We start from the raw sequence: 27,125 nt of genomic DNA on the forward strand, positions 1-27,125 counted from the left end.
TCTTGTATTGTTTGGTGTACTTGAGATGTCCAGGATCATTATCAGGCTTCATGCAGAGCTTGCTGATTAGCTGATCGTTTGAATTGCCTGTGTTGGCTGATGAAGACATAGAAAATAGGCTGTTCAGGGGTCCCCGAGGACCGGGGTTGACAATCACTGGTTTAGGGTGTACACACTGGTATTAGGTGCCAGGCGATCCGCGACCCGCGACCCTAATGAGGACAAACAGTATATAGGAAATGGAAGGAGGGATGTTTTTGGCTAGCTAGCCTTTCTTAATATTGAAATCCTTTACAATCAAAATGAGCAGGTAGGAAAATTGATGGATAATTAGTTGTCATTTGTTTTTTGAGTTTGTGATAATTCCAGTATTTTGTCAAATATGGAACTAATTAAAATCCAGTAATTTGGTGCAGATGTGGAAAATGACTCTTGTAAAATAGAAATTAAATAATTAAATTAATCAAAACTTGTTTGTTAAAAACAAAGAATACAGTTTCACATCAGCAATTTTAATCCACACATTACCATGATATTTTACCAGTTAAAATCTTTTAGTACACTGTTAAGACGTTTCATTTTCTCCTCTGTGATCCTCTTGCTGGCTTCCACCTCAAGCAGCAACTGACGCATCTCCTCCTCCACATTGAATACCTGAAATAACCAAAAAAGGAGTGTAACGTAAAGGTACACCCATTCTAAGCGATTGGGGCCAAGTCCTGTCACAAATGGTGAAGAAGTGTGAATCTTGAGCACACCATACAACCGTTAGCCTATATTAATTAACCGTAAATATTCAATTAAATTAAATTCACAAACAATATTTGTCCTGGGGGGCATAGAGCAGCAGATAAAAAAGAAAACAGTATAAAAATATGATCAGTAATTGCACATAAACAATAAGGTTAATAGTTTTAAAATGCAAAGAAAACAAAGGAAAACAATAAAATATGGAATAAATAAAAAAGAAAAGAGAGAGACAATGTCCCGAGAATGTTCTGGTTTCCTTAGGAGCTATACCAGAAACTATGATCCCAAAACACTTTAATATGTTTACAACATTACAGGCTAAACTAAAAGTTCCACCTCGCCATACAGAGGTATTATGGTAAGTATCACTCCAACATACTGTACGTCCTTGATCCCGATTACTACTTTCAGGGATTGGTGCCATCTTGTGGCATCCTAGTGCTAAACATGCAAATATCGCATTAAATGGGTTCCTATGTTCCTGTTTGTTAACTTACTGTACACCTTAGCTTAAATCCAAAACACATACTGAGCCATTATTTTTGGGTGTACCATAATACGGCTGCAAAGTATTCAAAACCATCAAATTCTGACCTGATCCAGATGAAAAGAGACCCCTAATCTGTGTTTTTTACCTTCAGATTGGCTTCTTCAATCTGATTGTGCTTGTCAGTCGCCAGTTGAAGTAGCTCAGCCTGATGGGCGGCCTGGAGGGACTCCATCTGCGCGCAAAAGGCGTCGTCCATGCAACGCAGCTTCTCCACTGCCGCTCTGAAAGACGCAACAAGATGGAAGTTTAATAAGGCGAGTTCGTCTTTTCTAACACCTCGCCACAAACACACCTGTGTGCTTCGGTTAATCGCTCTTTCTCTTCTAAGAATGAGCGTTCCTTGCTGTCAAAGGTGTCCTTCATGCGCTTGACTTGGCTCTCCAGTTGAGTGAGCAGCTGAGTCTTCTCCTGCCACTTTTGAGTGGACTCGCTGAAATTTAAGAGAGGAATTGTACAACATCCTGCTGAATGAAACATGAAGAGGACAGGAAGTTGAGAGTTCTGAATGTGCTGCACGAGTGTCTATATTTACAAACTACAGCTAAATCATGATCCATGAATCATTTATGTCTGACGTCTGTCTTATATTGCCTCCAGGTAGCCAGGCAGGCAGCAGCAAAATAGCCATTCAATTGGTGAAGTGTGTTATGGTATGTTTTAGGGGTGTTAGAAAAAAATCGATTCGGCGATATTACAGCGCGCAATTCTCGAATCGATTCAATATGCGGTTGAATTGATTTTTAAACATCAATTTTTAATGGAAATATTCAACAAAATGTCTTACTTAGGGTTAGGATTCCCACATTAAGCATGGAAGAATGTTATATTAATAGAACATTAAGCTTTAATATTTAGTTTCAGTGCTATTCAAACATGAAACAGACTGCAACCTGTTTGTTAAATGCAGTGGCTCAGTTATAAATATATACATTTTCATACAAATCTTACAGTGTACGTGTACAAGTTTACTGATTAGTATTTTCTAAATTTGAGTAAAAAAAAAAATCGCAATAATCAATTTATAGATTCGTATCGGAATTAATCGGTATCGAATCATGACCTATGAATCGTGATACGAATCAAATCGCCAGGTACTAGGCAATTCACACCCCGAGTATGTTTTTATAAAGTGAAATATTATAGAACGCTATATTACAAAAAAATGTGAGAGCCTGGAACGGATTAAAGTCATTTCCATTCATTTCAATATGGAAAGTTGATTTAGGATACAATCATATGAGTGATGAACATAGAACAAATTAACATGTAAGAAGTAAGAAGTCAAGGCACGGCTGTATTTACAGTTTCTTATGTCAAAATCAGAACTGCGAAAAGTCACTCAAGACTGAATTTACCTGTGAACTTGTTTGACCTCTTCAACTTCAGCCTCCTTGTCCTCCAACTGCTGCTTCAGCTCCTCCTTGCGCAGGCTCAGGTGTTCAACACGTCCCTCCAGCTCCGACAGCCGAGACGTCTCCTCCTCGAGTTGCCGCTGGAACGTCTTCTCAGCCTGGGCCTTGTCATCGCGGAGCTTGCGGACCTGCTCGTCGCGCTCCAGCAACGTCTACGGAACAAGAAGAGACAGTAACGTACCTGCTGCATGTTCACTTTACTTGGACGCACTCATCTGCCCTACGTCTTTGAGTTTGCGGATGGATTCCGTTTGATCCTCTATAATTTTGCCTTTGATTTTGAGGGCGTCGCTGTCCCGCGCAATCTGCTTCTTCTGGGCCTCCGCCTCAGCGGCCAGCGCCTCGATACGGGCCTCCAGACGTCCGCGGTCCTGAGCCAGAGATGCTCCTGTGGTGAAGACATACACAAGAAAGTGCATCGCCATTTATGAGCTCCACCGAGGAGGATATGTTATCATTTTGGATTAGTTTGGGTGTTCATTTCATATCTTGTCTGTATTAATTTAACATGAACATTGATGTATTATGTTCAGACACTGAACGGGGATGACCGTTTTATATAAGCCTTCCTCAAATGTTCCTGTTGCGGGTGTGCCTTTACCCAATTCTGTCTCTTTGAGATCGGATTAAATACTCTTATTCCTTCGATCCGTTTCTTGGTCTGCCTCATTTTCCCTGTACTTTCATCTCAATCACTTCTCTTCCTTCATGCTGTCCTTGTCATGTTTCCTCAGTCTTGATTCATGTGCCTTGCCTGAAATGTTGGTTACCTTCACTAACCTCCTGTGATGTATACATTTTTTATTCTGTCTTTGCAAGTCACTCCAGATATGCATCTCTTATGCTTTTCTTTCCGTTACAGCAATGTTCATTTCTTCTACTTTTTTTGTGCTGCTGTTGCTTCCAATCAATACATGATGGCTGGTCTAACCACGGCTTTACAGAATTTACCTTTTAATTTCATGGGGACTCTTCTGTCACATATCAGCTAATCCATATCCCTACCATCAAACCAAGATATTTAAAATGTGTTATCCTCTTTACTAGGTTATTACTTAATAATACATGTTTTAAATTAATTTGAAGCGTTATGGAAGATATTTTGTTGTCTTCTCTCAAATGCAGAAAGCACTCTAGATAAGCATGTTAATTTTTGGTAAAACATTTTTTTTTTAATCCACAAATTGAAATATGTCAAAACTATCTCTAAAATATTGAAATGAAAGGGGAAGGCAACCCAAAATTTTATTTTACACTTCTTTATGTTGTATGCGCCCCCACTAGTCTAAACAATGTTAATATTGTGTTTGTGGAATCAGCAGCAAAATATATTTTGTTATAGTTCATGCATCTCAGGGGGCGGCCATTTTCCCACTTGCTGTTGACTGAAAACGACATAAGAGCTGCTCAGGGCATAGGTAACGACCAAACACTGCTCAGCTTGCAAATGTCACATAACCAAATTCAGGAAATAGGCGAGCCGTGATTGGTTGTTACCGGAGCCCTGAGCAATTGCAATGTCATGTTCAGTCGACAATAAGTGAAAAAATGGCCACCCTCTGTGATGGATAAAAATGGGTGGATTTTGTTGCTTAATTCATATTCCACAAACACAGTATTAATCAGAATACCAAGTTTGGACTAGTGCGGCTCTATAGAACATAATTGTTGTGAAGAAAATTTTGGGGCAGACTTCCCCTCCAATATTGAAAAATATCTGTGATTTCTCAGTTTTCATAATTTTAGTCACATTTTTACAAAATGTGTAATGGTTATCGTGTACACATATAATCAAAGTAATGAACATTTCCTGGCACCTCCTTTTAAATTACAAATCCTCAAAATGCTCATCAAATTTTGATGCCACGCTCCACCCACATTAGATAGCACATTAAAAAATGTACATTGCCCATCTGTCTAGGATATTTTCTCCGGATTGGCACTCCTTTGGGCAAATTCTTAAGGAGGCATTTGTAGAAGTCACAGAATTTACTCAAAATGTATTCTTCAAGTTCAAAGCAAATTGGCTGCCTTCCTGTTCGATTTCAGGCAAGTGTCCTTGAAACTTTTTCATGCGTCCTGCCGTCCTCTGTTGATAGACATGCCCACTGAATTTAATGTCGATCTGTAAAACTGGTGTCAGAACTCTGGGCTATTTGTTTAATCGAACACAAAGCTGATATAATCGTAGGAAGCCACGACTTACTCTGTTGTATGAAATGGCAACATGGGGATACACAGGTTTATTGTGCCTTATGCAATCTAATGAAAGAGTAATTGTTCAGCCTGTCACTCTACATCACTGGTATAGAGAGATGAGCAAACAAATATTTGTAATTAATAAATAACTTTCAGGCAAATAAAGTGTAATGGTGTACCGCAAGATATACGTCACCACACTTAATTAATATTCATGAGTCGAGTGAGGGGGTCAAACTTCAGCCAGTCATGCTGGACGCATGTAAACAGTATACTAGCGAGATGTCTACTGCGCTAAATCTACTAATTCTGTCCGAGAACGATATCCCTGGTGCCACATCGAAGAACATACTACTGTTCAGTTGATGAGATGGCTTGAGTGTAGAGAGCTGAAAAAGAGCCAACCTGATCCAGAGGTAAAGTTTTTTTTCTCCCCCTCAAAACGTCGTCCTACGCAACTGACACTGACATTCTCCAGTTTCAACAATCTATCCTTCCTTTACCACCATATGCCCAGTCTGTCATATCTGGTTGTCTTATGTCTTTGACAGTTGTTGGGGGTAAATTTGTATTGCTTTTTTGTGTGTGTAGCGATCGCAATTCTACTCAGAAATTCTTGGGCACAACCAACAAAACTCGCTATACCTCAATTCTTTCAATTATATCCTTCCCACTTATAAACCTGTTTCCTTTCATTCAGAAAAGGCCCTACAGATAAATGTTCATACATGTCACAGCTGCACGAAAGGCAATCAAATAAAAAAATCAGGCGGTAAGCAAGACGGGTCCGAACAACAGTGGCAACGCCATTTTAGCATTTTTCCTCGTTATTCATTATTGTCGTCAGGCAGCCGGGGTAGTGCCAAACGGCAAAAAATAAAAATAAAATAAAGACAATCGCTTACCTCTTCGGGACAGCGGTGGTCGGCAAGAGCAGGATTGTCATCGTAGGAGCATGCATGCATGGCCCCCAACAAAATGTTTACGACACATGAAGGTGAAAGGCTCACTTTGCTGGCGTTAAACAACTCTTTTAGACGTCCGCACAAATTGATCAACGTTCACATTTATCCCTCTGAATTTTTGGCTTCGGGAAACGAATAAAGAATACATCCTATATATGTGGACGGTCGTAGTGTCTGGAGTCGTTTTTGCAAGTTCCATAACAGCTGTGTTTACGTTTATGTTTTTCCCCGGAGATAAACGAGAACAAAACAAGCACTACTAGCATAGGTCGTCAACGAGCCGGCTTCATTTTTGACCTTCCGGTTCAAGCTGCTGAAGTCACGTGACCTTGCGGTCTAAAAATAACATTTGTGCGGTACCCCATTAGACGATTTCCCACAACTCCTGATTTCTCACAGCATGGTCTGGGACACCTGATTGAGATGTGAAGTTTGTCAAAATATTAGCCCTGGAGTTTGATTGAAAATCGCTGCTTCAAACCAAATAATCTGACTTCCTGTTCAATTTCGGGCAGAGGGGCTTGAGACTTTTTCATGGGCTAATGTCACAATAAAACTTGTCCACCCAATTTTATGCCGGTAGGTACAACTGGTGTTAGTGATAATTTTCCCTAACTTTCTTTCTCTTTCTTAGTTCCTATTGGAACCCATTCAAATGTACAGTACATCTCCATGCATTTCTTCAGACACTTGATAGTTCTTCACCAACCTTGCTGAGCGAGTTCCTGCCCCCAGAGCCTCCTCTCTGCCCTGAGTCCATCGATGACAGACTCCTGCGCGCCGAGCTGGGACGACAGTCGTGCTTTTTCCTTTCTGAGCGCTTCCACCTGAAGGCGCATACGGCGGTCCTGATCCAGGTCGGCCTCCAGAGCCTGTGCGCGCCTCTGCGAGGAGACAGAGTGATTTTACCAATTATATTTATTGATTATGATCTTTTGATTCATGCACTCGGTTACCTTGAACTCAGTTATAGCGTCTCTCTTGGCATTGATGAGGTCTGAGATGCGGCTCTTCTGCTCCTTGACCAGCGCTGTGAGCTCCTGCACCAGGGAGGCGGATTTCTTCTCCGCCTGCTGCGTCTGAGCCAGCGCCGCTCGCAGCTCCGGCAGCTCTGCTGTCATTTGATCGCACGCCTTCTTTACCTGCAAGAGGAGGAGAGAAATGCTGGCATGACTCATCCATTTCTGTTGTGCAAGGTGACAGGCAGCTACAATGAATAACCGTCAACACATGATGGCATGACAGTAATTGCATAACACGTCAACATTTATTGGCAGACCTCAGAGAAGCGCGCAGCCTCAATCGTGAGTGCCATTCGAAATTCATCCTCCAGGGCTGCGTATGCTTTCTTGCCCTCCTCCACTTTGTCCTTCAATTCAGACTCCCTCTGAGCGTGGGCTTGCCTTTCAGACGCCACTTCTCTTGCCACTGCTGCCAGGAAGTCTGTCCCGCCCGGCTGCAGCCGCATCTCCAGTTGCTTTCTAGGGACACAACAAGGAGACTGAAAAATGAATAAATGGATATGCTGAAGGAGAGGGGGCCGCACCTGTGCTCTTGTTCTCGGCACGCCAGCAATTCGTGCAACTGCTGCACTTTGGCTCGATGGGCGTCCAACTCGCGCTTCAGAGCCGCCACCTTGTTTTCCAGCTCCTGCTGCCGTTTCATCTGAATGTAGACAACAAATCATATAAGGATATTAGAAATGAATTTCAAACGAGTCAATGATTGGAATTCATTTTATGCACCATTATTTACAGTATAAAATACTGTACTTAGCTGCAATTGGCTGGCGACCAGTTTAGGGTGTGCCCTGCTTCTCAGCCAAAGACAGTTGGATAAATAAAGGCTTCATCATGACCGCGACTCTTGTGAGTCGTTACAGAGAATGGCTCAATGGATTGTGTAAATTATTAAATTTTTATATTATTACATACTAACCATGGCTAAGATAGACCCCAGCACGCACGCAACCATGAACAGGATAAGTGGTAGTGAAAATGGATTGATGGATATGTTTTGTTAACTGATTTATTATATATTGTATTATAAAGTTACATTACATTTAGTTTCTTTAATCATACTTGAGGCCATAACCACAACATAAATATGTCTCATTAAAAGCCATTGAAAACGCAATATTTATTCTACATATGTATAATTTAAAAGAAATACTGCATACAAAAACAAACTAAACTTTTACCGTTTCATTTTGGACTATTAGACTGCATTTGTTCACCAGATGGAGCTAGTTCCTCCAATTCAAAGCATGCAACATTGCACACCTTTTACTGTTTTCTGCCAAGGTGCCTTGCAACTGAACTGATAAGTGTTTCACTTTATGAAGCATCTGATGTGTAAAAATCCACACCATGTTCTAAACTAGTTCAATAACAAAGAGTTGAAATCCACAAAATATAAAGAATAGGTGTTATTTTTACCATGTGGTGGCAAACTTTGTATCTGTTTTTTTAAATAATGTATGTAATGTAATGGATAGCTGTGCACAAACCAATTCAAAAGCAAATTTTATTACCTTTCAATTGTATATTTTATATTGAAAATGATTGAAGAATACAAACAAAAGAAATACACAACTATTAAATAGATTTCTTCTAATAAAAAATCATAAAAAAAAAGAAAATAGTAGACTAACAAAATATCAAACAAATACATAAACACAATAGGACAAACAAAATATTTCAAATACAAAAATATTTAAATATAAAAAAAATATATTTTGACAAGAGAAAAAAATCCCAAAAGTATAATTAAGTATTCCATTGTGATGGAGCTAATTGTTCAGTGTGTTCTTGTGTACCTCTTGGGCCTGCTGGCGAGCCCGCAGTGCCTCCCCGTGGGAGACATCTTCCTCTAGTCGCCGGAGCGCATGCTTGTGACGCTCCTCGCTGCCGCGCGCTTGCTCCAGCTGTTGGCTCAGCGAGCGGCACCGCCCGTCAAGCTGCTCCACACGCGTCTCCAGCTCGCAGCGTCCCGATCGCTCCTTCAGCAGCAAGTTTTTAAGCCTGCAGGGAGACGTGGAGTCACCTCACATATGTGGACGTGATTAACGAGTGGCGTCATTAAGACAGCAAGGGCAAAGACAGATGCAAGCAATAGCGCCGGCATATGCTTGCCACCTTGCGTCTAATTGAGATCATACTGGAGATTTATCCGTGCCACCCATACACACTGACTGCCTGGCTTCTCTTACAGCTGCAAGCGTCTCAGCCAAATAGCATCACAGTATGGAGTGAGAGCAATTCCTTTAGAAGACTTAAAAAGTCAAACTAAACTTGGAAGGTCAAACCATTGTGTCATGAGACGAGATGAAGCGAGCTGCGCACATACCGCTTATCAGGCCAAATTTGAGCAAATCCACCCATAGACGTTTAGACACAGCCGCCGTCCGCAGTGTGTAATAGTTTTGTTGAACAAAGATGACAAAATAAACAAGCACATATCCATATACGACCCGCTGTTTGTTATGATTGACACTGATTCACCTAACTTGCAGAGTGACTAACAGTTTAGCTACTTAACAAGCAGCCAACTCTACACTCTGATTCACTGACTCTTTCTTCACTCACCAGGCCAGGTCTCGCCTTTTCAAGTAACACACATTCAGTCACAGTCACAGATAACGGCATTTTAATACTATTTAATTATGTAATTAATTACAATATTATGGAGCCCTGTCTTTCCTTTCCCCTCTTTCCTGAAAATACACATATTACATTTTGTTTTGTACTGTTAGGAAAACAACAACAACAACAACATGACAGAATAAATGTATTTTTAATCATTTCTATTGGAAAACATGACTTGATATAGTGTTCTAATTTGCAAGCGTGGTCACGGAACAAATTAAACTACCGTAGTATCTAAGGCCCCACATACTCTCATTTCTCTCTTTGTCTTTGGTTGGGCATATACTGTGCCTTAAATTGTGGACATTTACCGCTGCTAATGGTGATCCCAACTTTTTGCTGCATTATCTTGAGAAATTTCCCACCCGTTTTCTCAGGGAGCAACCTCACAAGGGAGCCTCGTCTGCCTGTCTGGCCTCTACTGGAATCTTCCAACAAACAGCAGTGTGCTATCAGCTGGTGGCCAACACTAGCTGCTACTCCGCTAACATGGCGCTCTGAATAAACTCAACAAATAAATTACGTACCCTTATTATTACGCATCCATAGGTCCATTGATAGGCGTTATAGAAATGTGGCTATTATTGTATCTTATTATTTAAAAACACCAGCAGTCACAACTTCTCGCCACCTGTGTATGGCAGTTATTGAAAATGTTATTTAAAACAATGCCAGAATAGTTAGTACAAGTACAAGTTAGACACAGCTGCGGCCTGCAACAGATTAATTCACTTCACACAGAGCAGTTAAGACAAACCAACTTAAGACCGTAAAATATTGGGAACAGATATCAGCATGATTCTGTGACAAACTGTTAAATGCTCTCTCTCTGACAATATCAATCGAAACGATTCAGCTGTTGAACTGTGCAGGTGTAATTAATGTGACATCTCGTACCGGTCGGTGGTGTGCATGGCCATGCTCTGCAAGTCTTTCTCCTCGCCGACTTTGGTCTTCAGGCACTTGAGTTCGTCCGTCAATTTGGTGACGGCCTGTTCGGCCTTCCAGCGCCTCTCCCGCTCCTGGTCCCGCTCCTCCACAATAGCCTGGTGCATACGCAGATTCAAGTGCGTCAAGACATAAACCGGATAAAGGGAAATAAACATCCACGACGCACCTTATATGTTTCCTCCTCACTAGACTTGCATTTCACATGAATCGGCTCCTTGCCGGTTTTCCTTGTCAGAACTGATACATCAACGCCCCCTTTGGCGGTGGCAGAAATGCGCCTGAAGGCAGGCTTTGCAACCCTCTGTTTAGGATTTTCCTGATCGCTGCAGACAAAACAAATAGAAATGTATGAGACTGGATTAAAAATAAACTCATATTGGAAAAAAGCAGAATAAAAAAAACATCTGAATTATTATTTTTTTAATGCAAGATGAATACAAAAATACTAGATTAAATTATTTTAAAATGTGATTTAAATAGTGACATTTTGGGTTAAAGGACAAAAAATACACAATTAGTAAAACAAAAAAATTATAAAACTATCTGAGAAAATAAGATTTAAAAACAGAATATTAGGGATGCACAATAATGCTATTTTCAACCAATACCGATAAACCAATCATTTAGAAAGTGGCAATGCCGATAAGTAAGCCGATAATTCTTTACAAAATTAACTTGAATACAAATTTACTTTTGAGTCCTACTATAAGTCTAACATGTACAAATACATTGAAACATCGTGTAAAGCACCATGAAGCTGAATTTTATTGATATCTCTGCTTTAAAGACAACCAGTAATTAATTCATTTTGAGTTTGCCAAAACAAAACATTCATGTTTTAATAATGCAACAAAAAACTGTGAAAATAACATTTTGGGGAAAGAAAGCCCACACTGGTGACTGCATGTCACCATGATGCATCTTCTGTGAACACGAGATCACACGCATTATGACGTCACAAATATGACCATAGGAGAGGGGAGGGGTTAAGGACTTGGGTAAGTCTATTATTAGCGGCGGATTTCTTTATCATCTGGTTTATCTGTTTGATGTCAAATTGGTCGATAATTGTCAATAATTATCGGCCACCGATATTTTCGTGCATCCCTACAGAATATTGAAACGTAAATAGAAAATATTAGATGAAAAATATAAATATCACTAAAAATTATGGAAACGTGAATTAAAATACAAAAATTAGATACACAAAAGTATTGTGACAAATACAATAATATAAAAAAACAGCAACTGGACAATAGGAGAAAACATATCAGATGAAATATATGAATATGAACAAATTATGAGGAAACACAAAAATGTTTGGACACAACAATATGAGACCAAATATTAATGGAAATGAAAAAATATAAAAGCATTGTGAAATGTGAATTATATAAAATATTAGACCCCAAAAAAAATATAAATAAATAACATCATTCATTTATTCTGCCTTAACCTCATCCATTAAGGACCCTTGTTGGTATTGGGACCAGACATCAGTCCAGTAAAGTTGTATGGAGTTTGGTGGTGACATTTCAATGGGATTTTATTACTGACAGTACAGTTTTCACTGAAGATTACTGAAGCTCGTGTGTGAATCTCTGATGAAGCAAGATGAGGGAGTGGAGCAGAGAGACACGATTGTTAATCAAAGGGAGGATAATTTCTTTCCTTCTAATCTCTCCACCTGATATCGGCTGAATCAGGCTAAGTGAAATTGAAATATCTGTGGTATGATGCCAAGAAAAGCTCAGAAAATAGCAAAATTCATTATTAACTAATTGGAGCAAACAAATCACCTGTCTGATCTCTTGCTCGTCCTAGTCAATGTGGGCTTACGATATTTCGGGTTAACTGAGCGAGCGTCATTTTCCTTGCTGCTGTCGCACTCGCTTTCCGACGTGCGGTCTGCGTCATTTAAGGCCTTTCGTGCTTTTACCGCAGAGTCGCTAGGCCGGCTGGACTTGTGCCTTGAAGAAGCCTGAGAAAAACAATAAATAAGAATTATTCAATGAATTTTTGTTGACCTCATTTAAATACTTCTGAAACTTTACACAGCATTACAAATTAATAAAATATTCCTATAACATTATTGTGTGCAGTGTTAAAAACAAAGCACCTGCTGAATAAGGTGGGACACCTGCTGCTCCAGTTTCTTGACACGCTCTTCGTTAACGGCCAGTGTTCGGTCCACATCTACCTGTTGGACCTGCTGCTGATTGATGCGCTGCCTGTTGGGTGCAGCCACTGTATCGGCGAAGGATTCACTCTGTCCAAAGTGGGTCAGAACTTCTCTGATATTGGGTGTGGTCAGAAGAACATCCTATAACAAGGAAGACATGTTTTCCATTTAACTACAGATGAAACAGTAGGTACATTGTTGTCATTTCACCCAAAAAGATGATGTTAAAATTATTATCACCATATTGCTAAAACAAATATATCAGAGATTTGCTAATGAGACTATTTCAAGTCAAAATATTACGTACACTTGCACTTTCTGACAAGGGCAAAAGAAATAATGCAACAACTGAAAATACAATTAAATATTAGACAAAGCCCTTAGAAAAAAATATTTGGAACAAATACACAAATATTGGACGTGGAAATAATAATACTGTATTAAAAATATTAAGCTTAAAAAAAAGAAGATTATAAGATGTACATTCTGAAAAAAATATGAAAACTATTAGCAAAAATGCTAGCAGATGAAAAATACACAAATATTAAAATCATAATAAAAGTAAAATGAAAAAATACGACAAATGAAAAAAAACATGACAATATTAGAGAAAGATGAATACTGATATCTCATACTAGCCTTATTTTAAGGAATCACATTCACAATGGCTGTTGACACCAAAGGCTGTCAATACCAATGACTTGCCATCCTCTCATTTGTCCAATAAGATGCCATTTCTCATGCATATACTGTATCTTAATAAGAGTTATATTCATGTGTAGAACTCATTGTTAGTGTGTATTTAACAACAGTATGCATTTATTTGATGCAAATATGTCTACATAAACAATTTGTAATACAAATACAAAATCAGCAAATGAAAAATACAGAAATTATTTTTTTTTTATCGCAATAGCAAAAATGAGACAAAAACGTGAAAATATTAGACAAGATAGAAAACATCCAAAATAAATATTTAGACAAAAAACAAAACAAATTTAGACATATGAAACAACGCGATAAAACCAGGAGAGGTGTTTAAACTCACCGCTTCATTGTTGCTGGCATCGGAGAGCAGGAGCAGGTCCACGTAGTTCTCCAGCCCGGGTATGTCGCACGGGCTGTCAGTTGGGGAATACGACAGCTGTCCCAGACGATCCAGGCCATCGAGAAAAGACACTTGTGGCAGCGACTGCATCACCATCTCGTGGTAGCCTGCGGCAAATCACACAAGTAATAATAATAATAACAATGCATTCGATTTATATAGCGCTTTTTTTGGACACTTCACGGTCGGTGCATTATTCATGCACTCACACATTCACACACTGGTGGCGGTAAACTACTTAAGTAGCCACAGCTGCCCTGGGGCAGACTGACGGAAGCGTGGCAGCCAGTGTGCCCCTCCGACCACCACCAAACATTCGCACCTTCCATACACCAGTGTGAGTAGCACTAAAGGCAATCTGTGTGAAGTGCCTTGCCCAAGGACACAACAACACATCGAACAGCCGACCTTCTGGTTACTGAACGACCGTCCCTACACCTTGAGCCACGGCTGCCGTGGTATCAGGTAGCACTCGGCACCACTGATAAAACATAATGTTTTTTGTTGTTGTAATGTTTTATCTAATATGTGTGCATTTTTCACTGTAACGGGATTCTGGATGGTGCTCAATAGAAACTATGGCAAAGCCAAAGGATGTGGGTTTTTCAATTTATTTACACAAACACAAACTTACAGGCAGAAAACGTGCTCTTCTCTCTAGTGGCTCACACTGACTGAAAGACAGAGGACGGCCCCCTTTTAAACACCCAGTCCCTTCTTCTAAACCAGGGGGTGTCAAACTTACGGCCTGCGGGCCAGATCAGGTCAGCAAAGGGGTTCAATCCGGCCCGCGAGATGATCTTGTAAAGCATAGGTGTCAAACTCCGGTCCTCGAGGGCCGCAGTCCTGCAGGTTTTGGAGGTTTCGCTCTTCCAACACAAGCTGATTCCTATCAACAGGATTGTTATCAGGCTTATGCAGAGCTTGCTGCTGAGCTGATCATATATCAGCTGTGTTGGAGAAGGGAAAGATCCAAAACCTGCAGGACTCCGGACCTCGACGACCGGAGTTTGACACCTATTAATCAGACGGGCAAAATCAAAACATATAAATTTGTAATTTCACAAGCAATGCTCGGATAAGCAATGAAACTTGTACACGGAATTGACCTGGATGTCGTTATTTTACACACAACCTAAAGTTACGGTTTGTTGACAAAAACATAGACCAACATAAATCAAACATAAATGTGCTGAATACGACACACATTCAACTATTGGTAACACAAACACATATGACATGGATTAACATCCTATAACTTCATTAATTGCGCCACACAAGGCATTCCGAGAACAATATACTGTATATCATCACTGTGAAAAACACTTCTTGTAAAAAAAAAAACATATGTCCTTTTGTTTTTTTATGTTCTTGGGACGTCTGCATTCTGTTTAATCCCATAAACGTCAAAATGTAAAAACATGCAAATCTGTGTAGAACTGTGCCAATTGTTATAAATAAAATAATATAGTTATATACCATGATTTTACCGGTCTGGCCCACTTGGTAAAATATTTTCCTCCATGTGGCCCCTGAACTAATATGTGTTTGACACCCCTGCTTTAAGCCAATTAATTCTAAAAATAAAAATTTTCAACATCAATATTATAGAAAAATACAACGATTGAACCTGGCATATCACTGCACGCCAAAACTGCTCAGGTACAATGGAAAAAATATTTTACTGAAGAACCTGGCATTTTGCAGCAACGTCATGAGGCTGAAGTTAAAGCATCACTCAGTTTGTCAGTGGAGACCAACACGATGGATAAATGGCAGAAAACATGTGAAGAAACTGAGCGGACGGACGAGAATCGGGACAGTTTTCTTTTATTGTCTAATATTTGGTGTTTTGTTTTGACTTATACCCATTCGCACGTGTGATAGATTTTTCTTTGAGTATTATCATCTATTTTCCCACTATTTTCTATGGAAAGATGCATTTTGTATGGAAGTGATTTGGGTGGATTATTTTGACTTGGTTTGTCTAAAAATTATTACAAATACAATCCTTGAACATTTATTTATGCCAATGTTTTATAGTGACAGGCAGAAGAATTACGGCAAAAAAATAAAAAAATTATATATTATACAATATGGCTTCCTGTGAGTATATCATCTTGATGTTCAATTAAACCGACTCAGATTTGCCATAGAAGTAAGAGAATAAATTAGATCATCATCTTGGTCATATAACAGTTAGGAAACACTGTGTAGAAATTCAGGGTGAAGCAGCTTCCAAGTATCATTATGACAGTCACAATCTCACCTGGCGTCAAGCACAGCGGGTTGTGCTTGCCGCCGTGGCTCAAAAGCACCTCTCTCAACTCCTGCAATCCCAGCAGACACTGCAGGAGGTGCTCGACGCTGCCAAGGCGGTTGCTATGGAGACTGAGGTGCTTGAGCTTGCGTCCGGGGCCGCGAAGATGCAATAGGCCTGGCGGTCACATCACAATCACCACGGCTGCCAATAAAAGACAATTGGGGTCCTGCAAAATTCCCGACTGAACTCACCGCTGAGGTCGTTTATCTGATTGAAGGACAAGTCTAACCTTGTTAAATTCACCAAGCCGTTCAGTCCTGTGGGTCACAAAAGAGTTATGAAAAACACAACAGTCATTCCAGCAGACGTGTCTCTTAGCGCAGTGGCTCCAAAAGTGGTACGAGTACCATTAGCGGTATGAAATAATCATTGAAATTAAGACAGTGGCACCTTGAGGTACGAGTTTAATTAGTTCAAGGCCATGCTGAGAAAACTCACATCTCTCCTCGTTGAAATAAATGGAAATGCCAATAGTGAAGGGTGGTGCGGCTTTGTTATTGCTTAATGATGAACACGAGGGCCTGCGCCGTTACTGTTAGGGGTGGGAATCTTTGAATGTCTCACGATTCGATTCAATTCCGATTTTTGGGCCTGCGATTTGATTCAGAATTGATTTCCGATTAAGAACGATTTTTGATTCAAAATGATTTGATGGACAATGATTTTTGCTTCAATCTATATGATGTGCAAGGAATTGTAATGATCTACTCGAGTCTGACTCGCTAATGCTAATTAGCGCGCTACTCGCGGCACTTTTACCACTCAAAAAAACGGCTCCACGCTGAAAAAAAACAAACGTTTATTGGAATAACTTGATTGTGACTTTTTCCTTCTACTCTTTAACGTGACTACAACTTAACAGTGTATTAGACCGCGTGGAACCACACTGACCCTCAGTGGCCAAACCGGGTACAACATGAACAGCGTTCCAAATAAAGGCACACACAGACAAAGACAAGACACTATAAAATAATTTAAATAAAATCGACTTTGGGACATTTAAAATCGATTCTGAATCGTACTAAATGAAAATCGTGATTCTTATAAGAATCAATTTTTTGGCACACCCCTAGTTACTGTATTTTAATGTTGGTCATTAGGGATACACAAACTACTTTTTTGAGACCCAGTACAAGTACAACATTTGAATACTTGCTGATACCGAGTACCAATACTTGATATTGCCATTTGGACCTACAATTGTGATGCTTATGTGTTTCATTTAAATCAAATATTGTTCAAAAACACAAACCTTTCTTGAACATAGCATATGTTTATAACACAAGGTATTGCCATACATTTTTCATAAATGTAACTATTTTAGCTATGTGCCGTCTCGGTTGGAACACTCAGGGTAATAAAAGTCTTGTTGCCCATGATATTTTTGAAGTATCTACACACAACTGGAAGGTATGTCAAACTGAGCTTATGAGGGAGTATCGGTACATTATGTATGAGTACTGTACAGAAGTACAGCATTGATACTGGTTATTATGTGTCTACTTTGAGAGCTAAGTATTTTTGAGGTGATACTTGGTTTAAAAGGTTTTTAAAAAATCAATAAATTGAGAGCTGTTCTAGTGCATAATGGCGTGTTCTCACCCTCAACCTTTTTGATGGCATTGCAGGATAAATTTAAAGTTCTCAGGGCCGTGAGAGTAGCGAGACCCTCAATTTTAGCGATGCAGTTGGAGGAGAGGTCCAAGTGTCTCAGGAGCCACGCCGATGTCAGGCCCTCGATCCTCGAGATGCGGTTGCAGTGCAGGTTGAGCGACGTGATAGTGGGACGCAGGGGAACCTCCAGCAAGCTAGGCGAGAAGAGACACTGCACTCCTTATTCCTTTATCAACAATGAAACTGTCTAAGGAGGGTAGTTTGCAATCTAAAGATGAACAACATGGAACAAAATGCATGGTAAAAGAGCACTAAAGAATTTTTTTTTGCCAAAAACAAATATATTACCACAAAAATACAAAAATAAAAACCGCAATAGCTACAAAATACACAAATAGGAGACAAGCAATTAAAAAACAGCAGGGGGGAAATTTGAAATATAACAAAAATATAAAAATAAAACAACATGAGTTGAAAAATACACAAATCTGAATATACAAGAATTAGAAAATAGTAAAATTCCAAGAAGTGTCATGACAAAAACAGGACAATACCAGCTGAAAAACACAAATAAAATAAAATATTAGATAAAACCTACGAAATATTAAATGACAAAAAAAATTGCAAATATTTTTAAAAAGTACAAATATTACATGTAAAATATGCTACATATTTGCAAAGATGACAAAATACTCAAACATTATTAGAATTAGGTACAAAAGTCGATTCGGCAATATATCGCGATCTTACAGCGCGCATTTCTCGAATCGATTTAATATGCGGCCGAATCGATGTTTAAACATACATTTTTTTATGGAAATATTCAACAAAACGTCATACTCAACCCTATTAGGGTTCACACTAGGGATGCACGATAATATCGGTGACGTCAAACAGATAAACCAGATAATAAAGAAATCCGCCGATGATAATAATAGACATGCCACATTGGTCCATCTGTTGTGTTTGTGGCTCAAGTGTTGCATATTTGTGATGTCATAATACACGCAACCTCGTGTTCACAGAAGATGCATCATGGCGGCATGGCAGTCACCAGTGGGGGCCTTCTTTACTGTGTCTCCCCAAAATGTTATCCTCAGTTTTTTGTTGCATTTTTAAAACATGTTTTGGCAAACTCAAAATGAGTTACTGGTTGTCTTTGAAGCAGAGTTTTAATAAAATTCAGCTTCATGGTGCTTTACACAATGTTTCAATGTATTTGTACATGTTAGACGAGAAAGTAAATTTGTATTCAAGTTAATTTTGCAAACAATTATCAGCTTACTTATCGGTTATCGACATCGGCACTTTCTGAATGATTGGTTTATCGGTATCGGTTGAAAATAGCATTATCGTGCATCCCTAATTCACACGTTAAGCATGGAAGAATGTTATTTAAATGGAACATTGAGCCTTAATATTTTATCTCAATGCTGTTCAAACATGAAACTGATTGCAACAGATTGTTTGTTAAATACAGTGGCTCAGTTATAGGCCTGAATTTTCAGATAAATAAATACATTTTCATACAAATCTTACTGTGTACATGTACAAGTTTACTGATTAGTATTGTCTAAATTTGAGTTTAAAAAAAATCACAATAATCAACTTATAGATTCGGATCGGGATTAATCGATATCAAATCGAATTGTGACCTATGAATCGTGATACGGATCGAATCGCCACGTACTAGGCAATTCACACCCCTAATTAGAATTAAAGTAATACAAAATGTTAGTAAAAGGCAGAAATATTCATGCAAAAATATTTTTTAAATAGTATGAAATGAACCAGGTTCATGATTTTCAGTTGTAGAACTATAGACGCTGAAGTAACACTGACTGTGCACTTGTGTGCAGGGTATAGAAATAGAAAGGACTAATGAAATTAAGTTTGTAGGTATTATTATTGATGAACATTTAACATGGAAAGCACATATAGAACATGTCAAATCTAAGGTATTGCAGACCGCAGCCGTTTTGCACAAGGTTAAAGAATCATTGAACAAGAATGCTTTGTTATTGTTAGGGCCCGACCGATTATAATTGGCCGATTATTTTCCCCTTAAAGCATTATAAACGTCATCGAAGAAACCCAAAGTTTCCGACGCTGTGAAAGTACCCTAAATGCAGCATTTTTGCTTGCATATCATGATTAGCAACAAGCAAGTGTGTAGCATATGTTATTCTGGTTATTCTGTTGTCCCCCGAGCGTCCTCTAAGCTGTTTAATGACATCCCAGTTGGAGTTAACTGTAAAACTAAACACAAGACAAAAAGAGTAACACCCACCATATATTTAAATACAAAACATGTTTCGTTTTTAAAACATCGCTAAAAGCGGAGGGAGGATCCCATTCAAATGCTAACCGGAAGTTAGCATCAACTTCGGGAGTCTTTTTCCTTCAAATAACAAATCTTCACACACAAATGGTGTGGGAACACATACCCACACGTAAGATAACATGACACAAAGGCACACATTCTTCCCAATGCGTGAAAAATGAGTTATTTTAATAGAATTCAATCGTATTTTTCTTCTGTACTCATTTTAAGTGTGTACACCATGGATGCACGGCACCATACTGCCCCCAAGAGGCCAAAACGCACAGGAACAGTCAGTATTTGTTCTTACAGTTTTTTCAGTTGCTATTATTTGAGTATATTCTATTCTTATTTTTATTTCGTCATTGTCCTTTCAAGTTATATTTAAAGGTGATATTTCAAGGATGCAAAGCATTTCTTTTCTCAAAATTCAAGGATGCAAACATCCAAGGATTTTTTTGGTGTCTTAACACACATTTCCACATGAAATTTGTTGATAAGGTCATACTATATAAACTTGTCTTTCAAAGCAGAGTAAATCTTAATAGTGAAAGTTAGGAAAGGGGGGGATAGTTTTATGCATTATATATATTTTAAAATAATCGTCCGATTAATTGGTAATCGGCATTTTTTCTGGCAAAAATCAGCATTGGCCAAAAAAAATGACAATCGGTCGGGTCGTAGTTATTGTTGTATAATTCATTGATTGTTCCATACCTGAACTATGTGTGGGAGTGCACAGCCAAAACCTACAATGAACCCACTTTTCTTTTCCAGAAACGTGCTATTCGTGTCGTTTTCGGATATGGATTCAGAGACCACGGTAATCCAATATTTATACAACTTAAAACTTTGAAATGTAATGAATTGATCAAGTTTAACCGCCTTAAAATAATGTATGAAGTCCATCATGAAATCTTACCAATTAACATGCAAATCCCCAAAAAATTTTTAAGGGGAAAGTGAGTACAAATTACGCGGAACAGATATTTTTTCCAAACCTAAACACAGAACAAAACAAAAAGAAGGATGTATTTCAACTCAAGGTATCAGTTTGTGGAACAATCTGGATTATAAAAAAAAATCATCCCAGGCCATTTGCATTTTTTTAAAAATGTATAAAAGCACAATTTCTGGATAAATATTAGTGTTGTTTCAATACCGATACTGGTATCGACAGAGACCCCGATACTGCATTAAAACAGTGGTATCGGTGAGTATAACAAGTAACATGCTAATATAGGACTTTGAATGCAGCATTTTGTGTCTTGCTCATGCACGGCCATTCACTGATATGTGACATGTTTGCTGCATGCCGAGCTAAGATATCCTTTTGGCCCTTGAATGCTCTGAACCAATGGCAGGACAGCTTTTTCATGTTGAGAAATAAAAGCGTAGGTATCGGCAAAGCTGGGTATCGGAATCGGTATCGGAACAACACTAATAAGTACAAGGTCATTCTATTTAATTATTTTGTTTAATTGTTACTCAGAAAGCGTCTTGACTCTTTGCTGTCATTTATTTCGTGTTGACTTTTTTGTGTGTTGATTAAGGATAGATAAAAGTTTTTCTTCTTCCTGTCCTCTTTCATTTATTTTTCTTTTAAAGAATGTTTTTTTTTTAAATTGAATATTTATATAAACATAAATGGGGTAAGAGCTCAAGTAAAAAATTACACAAGAAAAAAATAGAAAATATTTCAAACATTACAAGCAAAATATACTGGACAAAAAATAAATAAAAAGCTAATAAAACAAAATTAAAAACAACATTTGAATGTAATACAACAAAATTGACAAATACGATATCTTGTGTTGTAGTCATCTTCTATTTACTTGCTTCGACAACGAAAAGAATGTAATAAAATGACAACATCAACCTACCTGCATTTTTGTTACAACAGCGTTAAAAGAACACCGAACTACAGTATTTTATTGTGGCTGGATTAGACTGTGCCACTGTCATGTATCATCGACACCGCGAGAGGCGAGCTCGACTCGGTAAAAGCAGATCTCTATATACGGCTTTGGGTAAAAGACACGACAACGGCGCTTACCTTGAAATATTCTTGTCGATGAGGCTTATTTCCTTTTCTTCCATAACATGCATCGACTACAAACCCAAAAGTTTACAGCCACAAACGTTAACGTACGTCACGTACCAATACTAGAAAGTTCACTTTTATAGCGAGTAGATGGTCATGGACTCATGGTAACAAAAAGTTTTGACGAATAGTCAAAAAATCACGATATGTAGTGAAATATTAAATAATAATAAAAAACAAGTTGTTGTTTTTCATTTTAACCTGACCAACACAGCATTTAAAGCTTGCTTGGTTGAGCTTCCTCATCGTTGAACTGGCCGCTTCTTCCCTGTTTACGTGACGTCACAGAGAGCAACATCCGGGACGAGTCCATTACTCCGCCCCCAGGTGGACAACGCATGCGGAGTTTTCAACTAGTAACCGTTTTGTGGATTTAATTCAACATTTATTACACATACAGCTGAAACATCCCAAATAAAAATCTGTTGGGAAAAGTTTATCGCAAATAAATGCAGGTAATATCTGCAGTTGTGTGAAGTTAGCACCCCAAATGCAGATATCCATTTAAAAAAAACAACAACAACTAACAAACAAACAAAAAAACAAAAAACACCTTTCGTTAAATAAAATCCTGACACTCTTAAAAGGTGAGTAATACCGTAAAAAAATATCATGCCTCTCAATACCCAAAAATCTGAAACGTACGAAAAGTAACACCAAATACATTTTCAAAATGCTTTGCTTGTATTGAACAGCTTATTCTGTCTACTTGTGTGCAAAGAAAAAAAATCAAAGGCATTGTCTCTTTAAAAAAAATGCAGTTAATGTACCCTGGTAATAAATGGAACTTGTATGGGAGGAACTGGTTTATTCCAAAAACGCTTCATATCCATAGCTGTACAACCAAAGCAATGAATACAAATGATTCATGAGAGTCACATTGTTTGGTTACTAGTACTACATGCTGATTGTAAAAAATATTCATCTTTTATTTGACAGAACATAACAAGAAGACAGTGTAAGATGGATACTGTGTGACAGAAAGAGAGAGACAAAATGGCTGTACAGGTAAAGCAAAGCACATGAAGTGTTCCTCTTACATTCATATTTTCAACATACATTTGCTGTACAACAGAATTATAGACAATACAGACAATAGATGCTGAAGCACACAGCATATTGTACTTACAAGTTAGCATTTGCCGATTGCTTTTTTTCCCACTCGATCTTGCTGCTCAACACGAGCAGTTTGGATGACAAACACATTGGGAGTGTCAATGTTTTGTTTTTTTAAATCAGATGAGGCAAACACACATCAAATAAGTCGTTCCCTTTCCTCCATTGCTGATGTTTCATTTCAAACAGTCCTGGCAGATGGAGGCTTTGCTGGTTAACTCTTCTGCAATCTTTGTGCACCGCAGGCTTCCCTTCGCTTCACTGGAAAACACATAAGGGAGGCTGCATGAAAAATGATTGTCTTTTTTTTTTTAGGTTGTTACATGAGCTTGGTGGAAAATCTGTGCCAAAATAGAAACACCACAAATACAGTATTCTTCTTCTTAAAAAAAATAAAAAAGCCTAACCCCTCATAAAAATATATAATAATATAAAATAATATAATAATAAATGCTTGGTATATACTCAGCATGTAAATAGAGAAACATTCCCTGAACCCCCCCCCCCCAAAAAAAAGCCTTACCTTTAATAAACGCTGTGCACTCTGTCTAGTTAGAGAAATAGATGCCTCCTAAAAATAAATTAAAAATAAAAATAAATAAACCAAAAATGCCTTGTACACGAAAAACCCAGAATAAAGGCTTTGACTCTTAAAAAACACCTTACATTGAAAAAGCCAAGCACGGTATATTGTAAAGAGAGGCTTCACCGATACTTAAGGGGGTTGAGAAAATACTTTATAAATATATTTTAGAATATTAACAACAATGCTGGGGGGCTTAACTTGGTCTATACAGATTTAAGATGAGGCTGCAGATTTGAGTCAATTAATGGAAGCCAGAGTTCAAAGTAAACATGTTGAAGCTGCATATAGCTGTTATGCTGCACGCAAATGGAATACGCTGTCCACAGAAGTGAAGTCAAAAAGTAAATCCAGGTTAAAACCTTTTTTCCCCCTATACCTTTGATTAAGGTCTTCTAAACATTTTTAAATCATATTTTTTCTTTTAATCATTTTAGAAAACTACTCTTATTTCTTTACTCTTAAATGCTTTTGAAGTTTTCTGTTAATGTGTTTTAACCCTGTGAATGTATGTTCGTGTAGTATTGTAATTATTGTAAGTTACTTTTGTTTTCTCTGCTTTGCTTCCGAATGTCGTTAACTGTTGTGTTTATTGATGCTTGTAGGTGTTGTATATTTGTTTGTGTAAAGCACACTGAGTTGCCTTGTGTATGAAATGTGCTATTGAGATCAAATTGCCTTGACTTGCCTCGCCACTCCACAGTTGGCTAAAAAAATACCCCAAAAATAAAGGTCTCTTGCGACATTTAGAAGCTCACACGTGTTGTTCAGTACTGCAATTGTTGTCCTTTCAAAACTGACCTTGCTCAGTTGTCGATATCTGATATGTGGTTCTCTCTCTGCAATTACAAAAACACAATAATAATAGTAGTAATAATAATAATAATAATAACAATAATAACAATAATAATAATAATAATAATAATAATAATAATAATAATAATAATAATAATAATAATAATAATAATAATAATAGTTCCTTTACATCCAGTAGGGGAGGAGACTGGGGCTTGAATCACTGCTAGTACTTGTGTGTGTGTGTGTTATTATTTTTTATTTTTTCTGGAAGAAGCTGGTTTTCAAATATATAACATTAACAATGCTTACTTTAGGTTGTGCAAAATGGTTAATTGGGACTCATCTAATCTCAAAACGTGTTATTCTCTTCTCAGATAGTACCCCTGACCTTATAAGGAAGAAACAAGTATTCCCTTTTTAGTTGTGCCCTACGGTGGAGAAGATAATTGCAATGTGACAATTTACTCATGTGACAACAAGCCCGCCGGTTTCCTCAACTACTTTCCTTTATATAAAATATCCCTGTTTGGGTGTCATAGCCAGGGCTATGACACCCAAACAAGGATATTTTATCACAACCCCCCCCCCCCCCCCCCCCCCCCCTTAAAAAATCGTTTAAAGCTAACAGTAATGGTGAAACATGACTTCAGACATTGTCTGTAGAGTTGATAAAGGTTTTATGCTGATTTTATATTATGATGTTATTTTCTGTGGGAAACTGAAATTAGACTGTCAATCAAAAGTGAGCAGTATTATTATTACAGGTTTTGTAGATTGGATGTTATTATTCTGACATCTCACCATGTCCCCGGCGCCCTCGTCCTCAAAATAATCCTCGCCGCCGTCTGTCATCTCCCCCGCCTCAGCCTCGGCTGCCGCCTCCAGGTCCTCTCCACCGGAGTGGTCGGCCTGGTCGCCGTGGTGACACTCGCACGCCTCATCGTGTTTCCTCTGCATCTCTGGAGAGCAACAAAATCCCAACGTAATATGAATAAATTTCGCCAGCATATACTGTACTGTAACTTTTAATTAATGTCCTACCATGCTGCCTCTCAAATTTGTCTAGCCTCCCCAGCAGGGAATCGATCTTGGTCTTGATCTGCGACAGTTCCTTTTTGATGCTCAGCAGCTGCTCTGTCTTCACTATGCACATGCCAATAAAACAGCAGGATTACGATTTCATTGTCATTTCGATGGCTGTCAGTAGAATCTAATTTTAAAAAACTGCACTTTATCCATCTTTTTGGATTGACATTTTGCTTTTCTTTAAAGGAAAAGTCAACCCACCAAAAAAATCTTGACAATATGTTCTCTGCAGCCCCACTAGTCTAAATACGATATTCTGGTTAATATTGTGTTAGTGGAATATGAGTTAAGCAGCAAAATCCAGCAGTTTTTATCAATATCAGAAGGCAGCCATTTTGACACTTGCTGTTTAGCCATACACAATCACTTAGTAGCTGTAAAGTATGAGAAAAAAGCTGAAAAGGAAACATACGTTTGGGCTTTGTGACAGAAGACTGGACGTTGACAAGCCGGGAGGAAGAGGAGGAGGAGGAAGAGGATGGGGAAGAGCAGGCCCGGACAGAGAAAGCAGACTTGATCCTGCGCGGGGCAGACGGCACCACGAGCCGAGAGCGTTTGACCGGGATGACGGCCCGGGTGGGCGGCACCACGCGACCGTGGTACTCAAACAGTCTGAAGACAAAATAGACACAATGAAGCAGAATGTAAATGAGCCATGTTAGGACAAACACATTTTAAAGGGACAGTGTGTAGAATTTAGTGCCATCTAGTAGTGAACTAATAATTCATTCATTTTAAAAACCCACTATAAATTTTCTTACAGGAGGCTGACATATTTTGTCGCCATCTTTCTGCTACGGATACGCGAAGGAGAAGGCGCGTGTAAAGCTTGAAGCTTCTTTTTTGAAGAATTTGCTAAAGTGTTGCTTGTTGTGAAGTGAGTTTAGTTCACACCCTTCTTACAGCACTTGTATCGTAAGTTAGTGCATGCAAGTCAAGGCAAAACAACCCCCCCCCCAAAATGGCCGAACGATAGGTCAGATCTCAAACACCTCATAAGCTGAGTCACTGTCTAAATTTGATACACCACAGAAAAGAGTGCCCTGCCAAATAAGAAATCGACAGTACAGTACATAAAAAATGAATGCGGCTCTAAAATCGTGATAAATCAAGCTCTTGTCTCTTGTCATACTCATAAGGCCAAGTCGAGTTTTTTTCACGTCAAGTCGCAAGTCATCAAAACAGTGACTCTTCTCTCCATCTCTGCCTAAAATACAGATAATGACTCAAAGTAGACATGCATACACTCTGGAATAATTCAAAGCACAGGAAGTAAACAAAGCAATGAAAATGTCAAAAAGGAAGATAAATAGACAGCAATGAGCAGCCGGGGGACAATCTGACAGTCGGCGCTTGGGTAAAAGCGTCATTAGCAAGCCCGGAGTGGAAGAAATAAAAAGCTCCTGATATGACG

At 38.6% G+C, this 27,125-nt stretch overlaps 2 protein-coding genes across 10 annotated transcripts in view; both read right to left on the bottom strand.

The window, feature by feature from the left end:
• Window positions 1-332: 332 nt before the first annotated feature.
• lrrcc1 (leucine rich repeat and coiled-coil centrosomal protein 1) lies at window positions 333-22,392 on the bottom strand. 2 transcript variants are annotated; one of them, XM_086084612.1, is made up of 19 exons: window positions 22,081-22,392; window positions 17,690-17,895; window positions 16,279-16,344; window positions 16,034-16,201; window positions 13,705-13,871; window positions 12,615-12,797; window positions 12,274-12,455; window positions 10,641-10,797; window positions 10,421-10,569; window positions 8,695-8,899; window positions 7,423-7,541; window positions 7,156-7,357; window positions 6,833-7,018; window positions 6,586-6,760; window positions 2,937-3,100; window positions 2,656-2,864; window positions 1,593-1,730; window positions 1,386-1,521; window positions 333-654 (listed from the first exon to the last, which is right to left on the bottom strand). In XM_086084612.1, the coding sequence occupies exons 1-19, from the start codon at window positions 22,131-22,133 to the stop codon at window positions 538-540; spliced, it is 2,982 nt and encodes a 993-aa protein (XP_085940738.1). In that variant the 5' UTR covers window positions 22,134-22,392; the 3' UTR covers window positions 333-537. The 2 variants fall into 2 exon arrangements, with proteins under 2 accessions (XP_085940738.1, XP_085940729.1); XM_086084603.1 differs by having other exon boundaries at window positions 12,594-12,797.
• Window positions 22,393-22,560: 168 nt separating this feature from the next.
• The window catches only part of ralyla (RALY RNA binding protein like a), a 72,571-nt gene continuing 68,006 nt past the window's right edge, over window positions 22,561-27,125 (bottom strand). For 4 of the 8 annotated variants that reach the window (XM_086084662.1, XM_086084652.1, XM_086084679.1 and 1 more), the window contains 5 exons: window positions 26,124-26,323; window positions 25,667-25,768; window positions 25,427-25,584; window positions 24,629-24,666; window positions 22,572-23,505 (listed from right to left, as the gene is read on the bottom strand). In XM_086084662.1, the coding sequence (XP_085940788.1) occupies window positions 24,634-24,666; window positions 25,427-25,584; window positions 25,667-25,768; window positions 26,124-26,323 (493 nt within the window). In that variant the 3' untranslated portion in view covers window positions 22,572-23,505; window positions 24,629-24,633. Of the gene's footprint in view, window positions 23,506-23,767; window positions 23,816-24,628; window positions 24,667-25,426; window positions 25,585-25,666; window positions 25,769-26,123; window positions 26,324-27,125 lie in introns of all 8 variants that reach the window. The other 4 variants (XM_086084624.1, XM_086084642.1, XM_086084632.1 and 1 more) reach the window with 2 other exon arrangements.

The sequence above is a fragment of the Leptonotus elevatus genome, chromosome 1 (genome assembly GCF_054856555.1).
Source record: "Leptonotus elevatus isolate MCC_2025b chromosome 1, RoL_Lele_1.0, whole genome shotgun sequence".
In the NCBI taxonomy this organism is placed as follows: Eukaryota; Metazoa; Chordata; class Actinopteri; order Syngnathiformes; family Syngnathidae; genus Leptonotus; species Leptonotus elevatus.

What these genes read in the sequence shown, in the direction of transcription:
- lrrcc1 (XM_086084603.1), bottom strand. Translation starts at nt 22,133, where the DNA reads ATGCATGTTATGGAAGAAAAGGAAATAAGCCTCATCGACAAGAATATT. An exon ending in CCATCCGCAAACTCAAAGAC is followed by an intron (nt 2,865 to 2,936) that starts GTAGGGCAGATG and finishes CTTGTTCCGTAG; the next exon opens with ACGTTGCTGGAGCGCGACGA. An exon ending in TTGAAGAAGCCAATCTGAAG is followed by an intron (nt 655 to 1,385) that starts GTAAAAAACACA and finishes TGGTTATTTCAG; the next exon opens with GTATTCAATGTGGAGGAGGA.